The 16,040-nt window shown below is 39.8% G+C and overlaps 1 protein-coding gene across 6 annotated transcripts in view; it reads left to right on the forward strand.

The window, feature by feature from the left end:
• Nucleotides 1–16,040, forward strand: part of TASOR2 (transcription activation suppressor family member 2) — an 80,045-nt gene that overhangs the window by 33,639 nt on the left and 30,366 nt on the right. For 5 of the 6 annotated variants that reach the window (XM_043561402.1, XM_043561406.1, XM_043561404.1 and 2 more), the window contains 8 exons: nt 1,486–1,623; nt 1,770–1,894; nt 1,974–1,993; nt 2,086–2,185; nt 3,899–3,999; nt 4,680–4,783; nt 11,620–11,692; nt 11,792–11,854. In XM_043561402.1, coding sequence (XP_043417337.1) covers nt 1,486–1,623; nt 1,770–1,894; nt 1,974–1,993; nt 2,086–2,185; nt 3,899–3,999; nt 4,680–4,783; nt 11,620–11,692; nt 11,792–11,854 — 724 coding nt within the window. The remainder of the gene's footprint in view (nt 1–1,485; nt 1,624–1,769; nt 1,895–1,973; nt 1,994–2,085; nt 2,186–3,898; nt 4,000–4,679; nt 4,784–11,619; nt 11,693–11,791; nt 11,855–16,040) is intronic. The other variant, XM_043561403.1, reaches the window with a different exon arrangement.

A 16,040-nucleotide genomic window follows, 5' to 3' on the forward strand; every position in this document is an offset into this window, starting at 1 on the left:
GAAATAAGAGAGGCTGTTTCCTCGATCCCTAAAACATCCAGACCCTGTTCACAGCTTTATGTGGCATCTATAACTGCTGATCTCAGAAATTCTTCAACACCCTTACATAGTTCAGTACAAGTGAATAGCATGATTAGAAAGTTCACTTGGGTAGATCCAAGGCAAACTTGATTTTAGTGCTTGGTGGGCTTTGTGAGGACACATTGTGTGGTCTCGTTTTGTTGTTTTTGCTTTCATTGTAGCTTTCTTACTATCTTGAGTTCTTGGATTATAAACACTACTGACGTGTCTTTTTAAGTGTGAATCCTTCTTATTCCAAAGTGTGTCCCCAAGAACTGGCGAGCAGGTAGCCTCCCCTGGGGCACAGTCCCCGCTTGCCCTCCCTCGTCCACCCGCTCCGCGGCAGAGGGGGCCGGCTGCCGTCGGGGGTGTGTTTATGTCCGCTGGGCTTTGCCCTGGGCTTCTTGGCCCTGTGCCCTCCTGCTGCTGGACACGCTGTTCAGTGTTTACCTGTATGTGCTCTCAGTTCTTCCTTTACTGCTCAAAAGTCAGCCATGTCCGACGCCATAAAATGTTTGAGGGGGAGACAGTACAGGCTGTGATTGCTCACTGAGAAGTGCTGTCTATATGCTTTGGCTTATTATTATGGCCCCTGACTGTTCTGTAAATGAAGAAGCAGGACCTTAACATCAAAAAAAAAAAAAAAAAAAAAGTAAATTCTTTTTGTAAAGATAAAAATAAAAGTTGCCTATAACTTTACCTCATTTGGTATATACTTTGTGTATTTTTCCACATATGTCATTATATTATTTACAAAAGCTTTTAAAATTACTGTATGATATTTCATTGTATATATGGCAACTTTGATTGCCTTTTTTTTTTTTTTTTTTTTTTTTTTACTTTTTCTGAAAGACCTATAAGAAATCTATTATAGGAAATACTATCAACTGTTCAGTAATTGGGGCCAATGACCTGCTAAGCACTTTACTGCATATCTGCTCCTTGCTAATTTACTGAGTCCCAGCATAGTAGAAATATCTTGATGTGTATTAAATTATAATTGATAACTTAATACTTCAGTTTGAAAACTCATCCTGTGAAAGTTTGGATTTTTTTTGTCATCTTTTATGTTATAGTCATTGACTGAGCTAATCTATTCGGTTGGTAGGCTATATAATTTTTCTTTTAGAGAAATGGTTCACTTAAATTTGGGGTGATTCATGTCCTTCTTTCATGTTGAGATAAAAACTATGGTCATTTACCTCAGAAATATGCCCAGGTATACCAGATTTTTAAATACAGTGTTAAGAGGCTTATGGATAACTAAAACAATTGTTGGCCTTAACGTAATTTTCTAAGAGCCATAGTTCTTAACAATCTGTTTGAAACACGTCCACATCCTCATTAGGCTACTTTTAAATGAATCCTAGAATAAGATTATTGCCATTTAGAGACATCTGATTAGTCTTAATATTTTCATTCTAGGGAAAAGTCAAGTTTGTGTCTGAGAATTATACAACTAACTATACTAGCCCATCTTCTGGCTATGATTGCCACGTGGCTGCAAATACTAACAAGGTTTCTCACAAGACGAGTCATTTTCGCGCATTTGAACTGAGTCAGGTATAGTCACCGGGGAATAAATCGTTCCCAGGATACATTTCTGAATCTAATGTGTTAAATGGCAGGACTGGGTGGAGTTGAGATGAACTTGGTGCCTATGGAGTTCCATAGTGCTACCCTGATAATCCTTATTTCTCTTCTTTCAGTATTACCTCTATGAACTTTCAGGCAGCACTGTTATTGAGCGGCCCAGGCAGATCTGTCCTTATGTTATTGTAGCTTTTCAGTACAGGGAACCTAAAAAGATGGCAGCATCAGCTCATGAAAGCATGTAAGTAATTGTGCACATACTTTGTTTTACTGGATCTGTTTCGTTTGCTCTTATAAAAATACCTTTTCTTTTTCCCTAGATTTGAACTCAGTGAAAATGGTAAGAAATTATTTAATTAGTTCTTTTGGGTTTTTTTCAGTAAATGTTTTGTTCATAAGTAATCAGTTTCTTTTTTTACTCATTTCTTAAAGCTCTTACCCCTTTGTGGCAAGGCAAATTAATTATTCAAGGCTGTCTGCTGTGTGATGTCAGTCTTTGGTCCTCTTACGGTACAGCTGTTCCAGCCCAACTGTAAGTATTGAGTTTGTGTCCTTTACTAATGTTTGTCTCTTTTTTTTTTAATTCTCATTTTGAGGTCTTGTTTGTTGGTACTGGTGTGAAATGAAGCAGTTGTACTTGGTGTCAGATTAGAGTACGTTTGGGTAGATGTACGGAGCACAGGCAACCTAAATTCAGATCTAAATTCCAACCTTGGCTTTGAAATAGTTTTATAATCTTTGACAGGCCACTTTTGAAATTTTAATATCTTTATCCATTCATAGGAATATGACTTCACAGGCTAAACTGAATTGATACTAGATGTTTGACTTTCCCCAAGAAAGAGATTGGATTTGTCTAGATAGCAGGTGCAGCAGATTATAGGCACTTATGCTATTGTCGAGTCTTTATTAAGAACTACAGTATCTGATTTTCTGATTATCCCATGATTTTCCTAGACTCCTATTAAGTGGAGTAGCTATTACATGTAGTTACATTACAATGAATTATTTTCGTCTGGGGCACTGTGAAGGGCATCCTATGAAATCTTTTTATTTAATCTGTTCTTAGTTAACCCCCAAAACTATTGAAAGATAGACATATTTTATTGAAATATGAAGTGAAAACAGGTGTGCTGTCAGAATTAATTTTCTTTCTATTGACCTGTTTTAAGAAGAGGGAGGAGTGAGGGGGGTATTAGAACCCAGAGAGTACAGTAAAAATTCTGGAAATAAATGGGAGACGGGAAGGTTCTTTGTCACTATGGAATGCAGTTAACCTATGTAGAGAGAAGTGGTCAGAACAATGACCTAAATGGTCCAAGTTAACGTCACCAACAGTGGAATAAGTATCATGTGCTTCCTGATGGGATGCAAGGAGAATGACATAGTGCCACTTGTGTGGTTTTCCTGCTGTCCTAATCAGCAGGAAACATCAGACATACCCAGATTGAGGGGCATTCTGCAAAATACATGGTCTGTGTTCTTGAAAAAATACCAAACCCATTAAAGATAAAGAAAGACCAAGAGACTCGCCAGATTGAAGGTGATTAAAGAGACATAACTAAATGGATTGTGTCATTCTGGATTGGATCCTGGACCGGGGGGGGGGGGAAATGTTTTGTTACAAAGCTCCACAGTGAGACATTTGGCAAACTTTGAATAAGGTGTGTGGGCTAAATAATGGTACTATATCATTGTTAATTTCTTGATTTTATTAATTGTTTTGTGGTTGCATAAGGAAATGTCCTTTTTTAAGGACACACACACTCAGAAGTATTTAGGGGCAAGGGGGGCATTTATAAGTCCAGAAGTATTTGAAAATGAGTTTTAAAGAAGGAAACAGTCGGGGAAAATGGTGCAAAAGTCTGGATGAGGTTCATTCTGTGGCACAGTGTGGTGAACCAGTCCACTATTGTCCGAAGTCGCCAATTCTCACATAGTATAACGTTTAGAAAATTCTCATCCCAGGATGCGTAATTCTTCCATTCATGTGGATGTTTGGCTTCATCTCAGAAACACACGCATTCAGAAAATGTGAATGTATTTGCCGACGTGGTCTGTGGGGTTCTGTATTTAAAAATCTGCAGTATTTATATATGTGCATATTACCTGACTGGGATTTTATCAATTTAAGGACTTTCTTGTTTTGATATTTTTGCTTGCATTTATATTAGAAAATCAAAAATTATGAAGATGTAGTTTAAGTGTTTATTAGATTGCATGATATTGTTGTTTTGTTTTTTAGGCCACATGAACTAGATTTTAAGTATGTAATGACAATCTCATCTTTGAAAAAAAGACTACCAGAAGCTGCCTTTCGAAAACAGAATTACTTGGAGCAAAAAGGTCTGTTCATATGTAATGATACATTGCACGTCCTGGGCTTTATTCCACTGATTTTTATCTATCATGCACACACGCATACACACACTGTTGTGTTTTGGCCCTAAACGATTTGCAGAAGGGCCTTTCATGAAAGTTGTAGGGTTGCTATGTGATTGAGTTCCTTGGAAGCCAACTAGAAACTGTGAAAGGTAGTTTATCTAAGGTGGCAAAGACTACATTTACTATAGAACACTGAAGGCGTTAAGCAGAAAGATGCTTACAAATAGTTGGAACCACATGACAATGCCTTTCAAGGAGAACAGAGGTTTTGCGGTGGTGGTTTTTACTTATTTATGTACTTCTAACTGAAGAAAAACAGCAGAAAACACAAGAAGGAAATTTCCTGGTCATTTAGATTGATTCATGGAACATTGATGTTTATATTATTTGTATAGTATTTTTTTTGGTCTTGTCAAATACTGTAGTAGAGTCAATGTTAATGAAAGCGTTGTTTCCAAATGCTTTATACAGTAACTTCTTATTAAGGAGTTTTGTAACAAAGACCATTGAATGATGAATTTTTTTTAAGAGTATTCCTAGCTCTTCTTTCATCTTTTCAACATCTAAAATGGATAAATTGGTTACTAAAAGGCATAATGGCATTTTAAAAAATTGTCCTGTTTTTCTGATTTTCTCCACAGTCTGTTGCCAAGATATGTGCTTCAGGATGTATGAGGTGGAACTGTCAAACAAACAAGGGGAAAAAATAGATAAGCTAATAGAATACATTAAAAATAAGCAACTGGTAAGGCTCATCAGTTTAAAATGTAATTACTATTTTTGCCTTGCATTAAGAAATCGATAGCTAATTATTAGTTGGCTGTGCCTAGAGTGAATCATTTTAGTTTGCTGAAAGGATTTTCATCACTTAATATTTATCGACTAACATCTTCATCCCTTTTTGTGCCTCGGTGAACTCTCGTGTCTCGTTAGTCTGTTTATACTCCTGATTTTAAAAATAATAGGACAGTTTTTCCCAAATCCTTTTTTGTTGTTGTTTTTGTTTTATGACAGAGGAATTGAATAGATCCCTAGGGTGTCTGAATTAATCAAAGTGCCACTTGTGAGATACTTCTTTACAAGTGATGTGTGTTGATCTATAGCTATATGAGGGAAAAAAAATCAAAAGCTAGTGCCCCTACTGTTTCCATATTGTAGAAAGTAAGACACTAATGAGAAACATATAACAATCTGAAGACTTCTCTCCATTTTATTTTATTTTATTTTATTAAAAAAAATTTTGTAAACATTTATTTATTATTGAAAGACAGCGAGAGACAGAACATGAGCATGGGAGAGGTAGAGAGAGGGGGAGACACAAAATCTGAAGCAGGCTCCACGCTTTCAGCTGTCACCACAGAGCCCTACATGGGGCCTGAACTTATAAACCATGAGATCATGACCTGAGCCAAAGTTGGACGCTTAACCAACTGAGCCACCCAGGCGCCCTAAAGGCTTCTCTCTGTTTTAGAGATCACAACCAACAAACACCACAGAAATATGAACACTTATTAGAGAGTACTATGAAAAACTATATGCCAACAAACTGGACAATCTGGAAGAAATGGACAAATACCTAGACACTCCCACACTACCAAAACTCAAACAGGAAGAAATAGAAAATTTGAACAGATCTATAACCGGCGAAGAAATTGAATCAGTTATCAAAAATCTCCCAACAAGTAAGAGTCCTAGGCCAGATAGCATCCCAGGGGAATTCTACCAGACATTTAAAGCAGAGTTAATTCCTATTCTTCTGAAACTATTCCAAAAAATAGAAATGGAAGGAAAGCTTCCAGACTCATTCTATGAATTCAGCATTACCTTGATTCCCAAACCAGACAAAGACCCCACTAAAGAGGAGAATTACAGGCCAATATCACTAATGAACATGGATGCAGAAATTCTCAACAAGATACTAGCAAATTGAATTCAACAGTATATTAAAAGAATTATTTACCATGATCAAATGGGATTTATTCCTGGGCTGCAGGGCTGGTTCATTATTCACAAATCAATCAATTAACGTGATACATCACATTAATAGAAGAAAGGAAAAAAACCATATGCTGCTGTCACGAGATGCAGAAAAAGCATTTGACAAAATACAGCATCCTTTCTTAATAAAAACTCTCAAGAGTTTTTCTCAAGAAAAGTTGGGATAGAAGGAACATACCTGAACATCATAAAGGCCATATATGAAAGGCCCACAGCTAATATCATCCTCAATGGGGAAAAAATGAGAGCTTTCCTCCTGAGATCAGGAACACAACAGGGATGTCCACTCCCACCACTGTTGTTTAACAGTGTTGGAAGTCCTAGCCTCAGCAATCAGACAACAAAATGAAATAAAATACATCTAAATTGGCAAAGAAGAAGTCAAACTTTCACTCTTTGCAGATGACATTATACTCTACATGGAAAACCCAAAAGATTCCACCAAAAAACTGCTAGAGCTGATACAGGAATTCAACAAAGTCACAGGATATAAAATCAATGTACAGAAATCAGTCGTATTTCTATACACCAATAATGAGGCAACAGAAAAATATCAGGGAATTGATCCCATCTATAGTTGCATCAAAAACCATAAAATACCTCGGCATAAACCTAACCAAAGAGGTAAAAGATCTATACACTGAAAACTTTAGGAAGCTTTTGAAGGAAATTGAAGATGACACAAAGAAATGGAAAAACATTCCGTGCTCATGGATGGAAGAACAAATATTGTTAAAATGTCGATACTACCCAAAGCAGTCTACACATTCAATGCAATCCCAATCAAAATAGCACCAGCATTCTTCACAGAACAGAACAAACAAACCTCTAATTTGTATGGAACCACAGAGACCATGAATAGCCAAAGTAATATTGGGGGGAAAAAAAAAGCCAAAGCTGGAAGCATCACAGTTCTGACTTCAAGCTGTATTACAAAGCCGTAATCAAGACAGTATGGTATTGGCACAAAAACAGATATATAGATCAATGGAATAGAATAGAGAACCCAGAAATGGACCCACAAACATATGGCCAGCTAATGTTCAACAAAGCAGGAAAGAGTATCCAATGGAAACATGTCTCTTTAGCAAATGGTGCTGGGAGAACTGAACAGCAACATGCAGAAGAATGAAACTGGACCACTTTCTTACACTGTACACAAAAATAAATTCAAAATGGATGAAAGACCTAAATATAAGACAAGAAACCATCAAAATCCTAAGGAGAAAACAGGCAACAACCACTTTGAACTTGGCCACGGCAACTTCTTACTTGACATGTCTCTGAAGGCAAGGGAAGTAAAAGCAAAAATGAATTATTGGGATTTCATCAAGATAAAAAAAGAAGCTTCCACACCGCAAAGGAAACAGTCAGCAAAACTAAAAGGCAACCGATAGAATGGGAGAAGATATTTGCAAATGACATATCAGATAAAGGGTTAGTATCCAAAATCTATAAAGAACTTATCATACATTAGAAAAAAAAAAAGAACTTCTCAAACTCAACATCCGAAAAACCAATAATCCAGTGAAGAAATGGGCAGAAGACATGAAAAACCACTTTTCCAAAGAAGACCTCCAGATGGCAAACTGACACGTGAAAAGATGCTCAACATCACTCATCATCAGGGAAACACAAATCAAAACCACACTGAGATACCACCTTATCAGTCAGAATGGCTAAAATTAACAACTCTGGAAACTCTGATGTTGGCGAGGATGTGGAGAAAGGGGCACCCTCTTGCACTGCTGGTGGGAATGCAAACTGGTGCAGCCACTCTGGAAGAAAGTATGGAGGTTCCTCAAAACACTACGAAATTACCCTATGACTCTGCAGTTGCACTCCTAGGAACTTATCCAAAGGGTACGAGTGATGATTCGAAGGGTCACATGCCCCCCGATGTTTAAAGCAGTGCTGTCAACAATAGTCAAATTATGGAAAGAGCCCAGATGTCCATCCATTGATGAATGGGTTACGAAGATGTGGTATATATGTATATAATGGAATAGTAGTGATGAAAAAGAATGAAATCTTGCCATTTACAACAACATGGGTGGAACTGGAGGGTATTATGCTAAGCAAAATGAGTCAACCAGAGAGACAGATACCACATGATTTCACTCATGTGGAATTTGAGAAACTTAACAGATGGTCATAGGGGAAGGATAGGAGAAATAAGATGAAAACAGAGGGGGAGGCAAACCATAAGAGACTCAAATACAGAAAACAAACTGAGGGTTGATGGGTTGTGGGGGTGCCCATTGGTGACGGGCATTCAGGAGGGCCCTTGTTGGGATGAGCACTGGGTGTCCTGTGGAAGTGATGAATCACTGGATTCTATTCCTGAAGCCAAGACTACACTGTATGTTAAGTAACTTGAGAATTAAAAAAAAAAAGACTTCTCTCCCTTTTTGTTAACCAGGGTTCCTCAGTGTGAGGAAGGAGGATGCTGACTGTGTTAGTATAGTAAGTCCTAAACATCCCAAAGGCACTGGTGTTAAAGGTAAGACAGTGAGCAAACACTGAGCCCGTTAGCGGCCTGCTGGACTATCCCCGTAGTAGATAGCAAGGGATCGAGAAGTTAAAATAGGACACGTATAGGAGCTGTGAAGGTAAGGGGTCTTAGGGCCAGCCAGTTAAGATACTTTGAGTTACCTGTAACAGAAACCCAAACTGGCTTACGCAGTAAAAGGGTTTAACAGGCTTACTCCTCAGTTCCAGCCGAGGGGCGGGTTCAAGTACCGTTTGCCCAGGACTCTCTGTTTCACCTCGCCCTCCCCTGCACAGTAGTTTTGTCCCGAGGCTGCCACGCGGCGCTCCCTGCTTCCTTTGCGTGTCCAGGGAGGGAAGCCTCCTCCTAACCTTCACTTCAGTTTCCACAGCCCAGTTGGTCGTCTGCACACCCCGCGCAGACTGAAAGGGCACAGAGTGCCCTGGCTAGCTCAGGCCGTCCCGAGCCCGTCTTCCAGAACCGGGTCCGGGTCAGTCCTGCCCAGGGTCCGGCAGTGCTCCTGAGCCCGGCAGGACCGGCTGCGGCACCGGATGCCGAGTGGGTGGACGCAGACTGTCCGCTGTGGCGCGGGGGCTGTGTTGTTTCGAAGTAGCGTGACCCATTTTACATTTGGAAATTGAGAGGAAGAGAGGCCACAGAGCTTTTGAGAGAATGCATTAGCTAAGCAACTGCTTGTGAGTGTGAGTGGTGTCAGAAGTACCGGAGACTCGGTGCCCGAGCCACACGTCACATGAGGTCCTTCCTCCTCCGTGTCCGTGTCTTTTCTCTTCTTAAGTTTTTATTTTAATTCCAGCAGTTAGCATACAGCGTAATGTTGGTTGCAGGTGTACAATATAGGGATTCAACACTTGCGTACATCACCCAGTGCTCGCCACAAGCGCCTCCTTCATCCCCCATCACCTCGTCCCCCCGTCTCCCCACCCTCCCCTCAGGTAACCAGCAGCGCGTTCTCTGTAGTTAAGAGTGTCTCTTGGTTTGTCTCTCTTTCCCTTTGCTTGTTTTGTTTCTTAAATTCCACATGAGTGAAATCATATGGTCTGTGTCTTTCTCTGACTGACTTATTTCATTTAGCATCTAGCTCCCGTGCTTTTTTTTCTTGCCTTATTGTGTCATGAATATTTTTTATGTGTCAGTCTCCCCACCTAGACATTGAGTTCCTTGAGGGTAGTTATCATATCTTAAGTATCTCTGACACCTTAGTACCCATGCCTGGCGTATAGAGGACAAGCAATGAGTGTCCCTTGAATAAAGCATATGTGGGCTTCTACCTACAACACTGAATTTCAAGAACAGTACAGACCAGGGTCTCTTTTTAAAAGGGTGTTGGGGGGGTACTCAGTCAGTTAAATGTCCAGCTCTTGATTTCAACTCAGGTCATGATCTCATGGTTTGTGAGATCGAGCCCCACGTGCTGACATCACGGAGCCTGCTTGGGAATCTCTGTCCCTCCCTGTCTCTCCGCCCCTCCCCTGCTCATGCACATGCTCTTGCTCTCTCTCTCTCTCTCTCTCTCTCTCTCAAAATAAACATTAAAAAAAATAATAAAAGGGTGTTAAGGACTTGTATGGCTGTATTTTTCTGTATGTAAATGGAAGAGTCTAGTAGATATGGAAAAAATTCTGTGATTTCTTCCCACAAAGGTTAAAATAAGGAACTTTAGCCCTTTCAGTACATAATTTGAGAAAATAAGAAGATATATATTTCTGTTTCATTTCCCCATTTCTTGGAAGATAGAAATTTCTGGTTTTCAGTAGATGGAGAGGTTTTACTTCTCATCTGTGTTGCAAAACTAAAATGCAGAATGATGTAAAGGCTGTTGTTGCTTTCACTTTTTACAGCAGTAGAAAATGAAACAAGATTTATACATGTTTGCAGCTTACTAGATACGAAAGCTGTAGGTTTATATAACTATTGGTATATTTATACCATAATTCTTTCGCGAGTCCCTACTGTGTGCCAGAAGCACAAATACAAAGTAGTCCCTGCCATCAAAGAATTTGTAAGACTGGAGGCAACAAAAACAGAAACTATCAAATGCACAAGGGCTGTCATGGAAGCGTGTGCAGTGATTGTTCCTGTGATGAACTCACTGTCAGAACTTATTTCTTTTGTAATAATTAGTAGTCTTGTTTTCATATTTGAATTGTTATCAGTTTATAAGTTTACCATATTTGTAGGCTCATGAGCTGTCAATCTTTGAAGTAGGATGTTTTATCACTTCTATAAAATGGTATATTCTGTTTAGGTTTAGTGAAAAAAAATTTACTGTATGAACATTGGATTTTACCTTTGTTATAGGTATATAAGCTTTTGAAATGGTGACTAATGGAAGAGAAAAGGTGTTATGATTCAGAATGATGGCTTTTAGATAACTTCCCTCACTGTCTAGGGGCACAGTTCCCAGAGTTACTGTCAACATTGAAATTTCAAGTTTTTTTCCGTCCCTCGAGCTCAAGATGCCACTAAAGATGGTGGTAAAGAGAAACGAGAGGAAGGATTTATTTTCATCTGCGTCTCTCGTCACAGGACCGGATTATGTTCTTTTCTCTTATTTTCTGTCCCTTAGGATGCTGTAGAAAGAATTATTTTATTGGATGGTATCTTCTGGTCTTTCAAGTTCGAGGATCATGTGATATTTTGGGGGTAAACATGAGCTTAGGACGTTAATCACAGGTCGGAGTCACCTCGAATTTGTAGTGGCTGAATAGTTTACACCTGGCTACTGAGGCAGCAGGATGAACTGTGAAGCATCTCAGTGAAAAACTGAAATGTTTTTTCTAATTGATTTTTTATAATAGGTGAACACTGTCCTGAAACTAACCTCGATGTTCTGGTTACTATATATGGCCCTAACAGGGCCAAGATTATTTGGGCACTAAGGAACTCGTGGTTTCTAGTACCTGGGACAAAATTCTCCTGATTCTCACAAATGTTAACGTTTCAAGAATTGTTTTTAATATATACTTTTCATGAACTCCAAATTCACTGCAGAGCATGGTAGAGGGAGAAGGAGAAAGGAACTGAATCTTTTTTCATCTTTCTTTTCTTTTTTTTTTTTTTAAATGTTTAAGGCGATCGTCAAATGCTTAGAAGATCGGGGGTTTTTCATTTTACTTACCTCATCAGCCTTAATGTCAGAAACAAGTAAGGACAGCTTTTTTAAAAAACTACTTTTCAGTGTGTTTACTTGTGTTTTATAAGATCAGCAGCCTTAACTTTTCTTACGATTTTCATCCTGTGTAGATTTTGCAGATGAGCGGGTGTGCCTCCACGGGTTACACTTATTCCATTCGTCCCCTCCAGCAGGTAAGGGCACAGTGACTTCCGTTCACAGCGTCTGTGTGGCGTTGGTCTGTCCTCACGTTAACCCTTCAGCTGCACTAGACCCTGGTAACTGTTTGCTCCTCTTAAATAACACTTCTTCCAGCTCCCCGGGTGATCCCCACTATCCGCTTAGCACATTTCTTTCCTCTGAGCTTCACGTGCACATAGTCACTTGCCTATTGACAGTTCCACTGAGATGTCTCAGGTGTCCCTCAAATTCAGCATGCCCCAGACGCGCTCCTGTGTCAGCACGCAGCACTAGCTAGGAGACACTGTCCCCGTCGTCTGCCTGGTAAACAGGACTCGGTCTTCACAGACGTGGCTTTCTCTGTGAGGACTGCTTATTTCCTTCCCCTTTGTCAGGTGAAGTTGACCCCTATAAGGACCAAGAGTTGGCTTGTGGGGGCAAAAAAATTAATATTTACGGTATGTAAATAGACGTACAGTGTATTCGCAGTATTAAAATTTCAGAGGACGATTAGGAAACAAAATCTAAAGAGGCTCTTGGGTGGGAGAGAGGAGGAATAAAATCAGGAGAAGCCCCGCCTGAGCCTGTCACTCAGGTCTGTCAGGTGTCCGCTTAATGGCCTCGTTACTGATTCTTGTCACCACTGTCCCCTCAGTGAGGACTTCTGGCTTAGGAGCGGTACCATTTCAGTATTTATTCACATAATTGTTTAATGCCTGCCTTTCTTTTTTTTTATTTATTTTTTAATTTACATCCAAGTAAGTTGGCATGTAGTGCAACAGTGATTTCAGGAGTAGATTCCTTAATGCCTCTTACCCATGTAGCCCATCCCCCCTCGCATATCCCCTCCAGCAACCCTGTTTGTTCTCTATCTATATTTTAAGAGTCTCTTCTGTTTTGTCCCCCTCCCTGCTTTCGTATTATTTTTGCTTCCCTTCCCTTATGTTCACCTGTTTTATATCTTCAATTCCTCATATGAGTGAAGTCATTTGATATTTGTCTTTCTCTAATTTCACTTAGCATAATACCCTCTAGTTCCTTCCACGTAGTTGTAAATGGCAAGATTTCATTCTTTTTGATTGCCAAGTAATACTCCATTGTATGTATGTACCACATCATCTTTATTCATTCATCCACCGATAGACATTTGGGCTCTTTCCATACTTAGACTGTTGTTGATAGTACTGCTATAAACATTGTGCCCCTTTGAAACAGCACACTTGTATCCCTTGGATAAATACCTAGTAGTGCAGTTTCTGCGTCGTAGAGTGGTTCTATTTTTAATTTTTTGAGGAACCTCCATACGGTTCTCCAGAGTGGCTGCACCAGTTTGCATTCCCACCAGCAGTGCCAAAGAGATCCTCTTTCTCCACATCCTTGCCAACCTCTGTCATTGCCTGAGTTGTTAATGTTAGCCATTCTGACAGGTGTAAGGTGATATCTCATTGTGGTTTTGATTTTAATTTCCCTGACGATGAGTGATGTTGAGCACATTTTCATGTGCCTGTTAGCCATCTGGATGTCTGCTTTGGAGAAGTGTCTATTCATGTCTTTTGCCCATTTCTTCACTGGATTATTTGTTTTTTGGGGGTTGAGTTTGGTAAGTTCTTTTTAGATTTTAGATACTAACCCTTTATCTGATATGTCATTTGCAAATATCTTCTCCCATTCTGTCGGTTGCCTTTTAGTTTTGCTGATTGTTTCCTTCGCTGTGCAGCTTTTTACTTGATGAGGTCCCAGTAGTTCATTTTTGCTTTTTTTCCCCTTGCCTCCAGAGATGTGTTGAGTAAGAATTTGCTGCAGCCGAGGTCAAAGAGGTTTTTGCCTGCTTTCTCCTCTAGGATTTTAATGGCTTTCTGTCTTACGTTTAGGTCTTTCATCCATTTTGAGTTTATTTTTGTGTATGGTGTAAGAAAGTGGTCCAGATTCATTTTTATGCATGTCGCTGTCCAGTTTTCCCAGAACCATTTGCTGAAGAGACTGTCTTTATTCCATTGGATACTCTTTCCTGCTTTGTCAAAGATTAGTTGGCCATATGTTTATGGGTCCATTTCTGGGCTCTCTATTCTTTTCCATTGATCTGAATGTCTGTTTTTGTGCCAGTACCATACTGTCTTAATGATTACAGCTTTGTAATACCGCTTGAAGTCCAGGATTGTGATGCCTCTACCTTTGGTTTTCTTTTTCAAGATTGCTTTGGCTATTCGGGGTCTTTTCTGGTTCCATACAAATGTCAGGATTGTTTGTTCTAGCTCTGTGCAGAATGCTGATGGTATTTTGATAGGGATTGTCTGCCTTTTCTTTATTTTATTGTATTCCTATCGTCTACTAGTGCCAGGCATCTGAAAAGTAACAAATGTTGGGGGACCTGGCTGGCTCAGTTGGATTAGTGTGTGACTCTCGATCTCAGGGTTGTGAGTTCGAGCCCCACGTTGGGTAGAAGTTACTTAAAAGTAGGGGCACCTGGGTGGCCCAGTCAGTGAAGTGTCTGACTCTTGGTTTTGGCTCAGGTCATGATCTCATGGTTTCGTGGGTTTAAGCCCCACATCAGGCTCTGTGCTGGCAGCATGGAGCCTGCTTGGGATTCTCTGTCTACCTCTCCCCACTTGCTCTGTCTCTCTCAAAAAAAACGCAAAAAACTTAAAAATAAATAGGGGCACCTGGGTGGCTCAGTCAGCTAAGCATCTGACTCTTGATTTCAACTTAGGTCACGATCTTAGGGTCATGGGACCAAGCCACATCAGGCTCCGCACTGGGCAATTTGCTGAACAAATAATGAAAGTAAATGAGTCCTTTCTTTTTGTCATATGAGGATATTTCCCTCATAACTTATAATCGCACTGTGTATCTTTAAACATAAAATTATATGTAGCGTTTATAAAACTACTACCAATATAAACATGTTTTTAAAGTTGATTTTTAAAAACTGTATTCAGTTACTGGGGTACCTGGGTGACTCAGTCGGTTAAGCATCTGACTCTTGATTTTGGCTCATGTCATGATCTCCCATTTTGTGAGTTTAAGCCCTGAATCAGGCTCTGTGCTAACAGCATGGAGCCTGCTTGGGATTCTCTTTCTCCTTCCCTCCCTCCCCCCACCCCTCCTTCTCAAAATAAATAAACTTTAAAAAAAATTAAAAATATGTTTTATTCATTTTTTTAAATTTTTTAAAATGTTTTTTTATTTTTGAGACAGAGACAGAGCATAAGCAGGGGAGGGGCAGAGAGAGAGGGAGACACAGAATCCAAAGCAGTCTCCAGGCTCTGAGCTGTCAGCACAGAGCCCGACGCGGGGCTCGAACTCACGGACCGTGAGATCATGACCTGAGCTGAAGTCGGACGCTCAACCGACTGAACCACCCGGGCACCCCAAAATATGTTTAAAAAAAATTGTATTCAGTCACTGAAAGCAGAGAACTGCACTATGTTGGGCATCGCTATGGCCAAAGCAAGACATACTGAGAACATAATGGCAATAAGTGTTGGCACTTTTCAGGCCTTTGCTCTGTCAGGCATCATGCTGTGTGACTGACAGCAGCCCTTACCTTACTGCTTATGGTGACAGCTCAGAGGTGACGGACTGAGACCTGAATTCGCCCAGGGTCAAATAGCTGATTCCTGAGCTGCCTTCCAGCCCCTACCCCAGACTGCCTCACTCTTCTGTGATAACTCGGACTTCAGCCTTATTTTTATTTGCGTGTGTGTGTGTGTCTGTTTTCCAGCCTTATTTTTAAACGTACTTCAGCTTTAACGGAGAAACACTGGTGCGTGTGCCATTCACAGTTGAGCAGCACAGGGCCCATATGTGAGGAAACAGTGAGGATACGTGACCACATTCAGATCCTCCGCTGGGTCATTGAGACATTTTCTACCTAGGCACATCTGGAAGCTCAGAACTCTGATTGTTTTAAATTGGTACTTTGCTTAGCAAACTTTAAAAGTTCCTCGTCATAGATTTTATGATAGTTTATTACAAAGCCTTCTGTTTCTGCCTTTCTACATTCTTGAGATAATGAAGTTGTCTAGAAAAATACTACATGGTTGTGAACTATATTAGTGCTATATCACAACTTTTTAATATTTTTCCTTCACTTGTTACTTTTTATATGATGAACCACTTGAAGGGAATTTTTATTTTAAGTCTACCCACATTTTCCTATTTATCCATATTTGCTATTCTTTTTCCATTTCCTAATACTTG

The sequence above is a fragment of the Prionailurus bengalensis genome, chromosome B4 (genome assembly GCF_016509475.1).
Source record: "Prionailurus bengalensis isolate Pbe53 chromosome B4, Fcat_Pben_1.1_paternal_pri, whole genome shotgun sequence".
Classification (NCBI taxonomy): domain Eukaryota; kingdom Metazoa; phylum Chordata; class Mammalia; order Carnivora; family Felidae; genus Prionailurus; species Prionailurus bengalensis.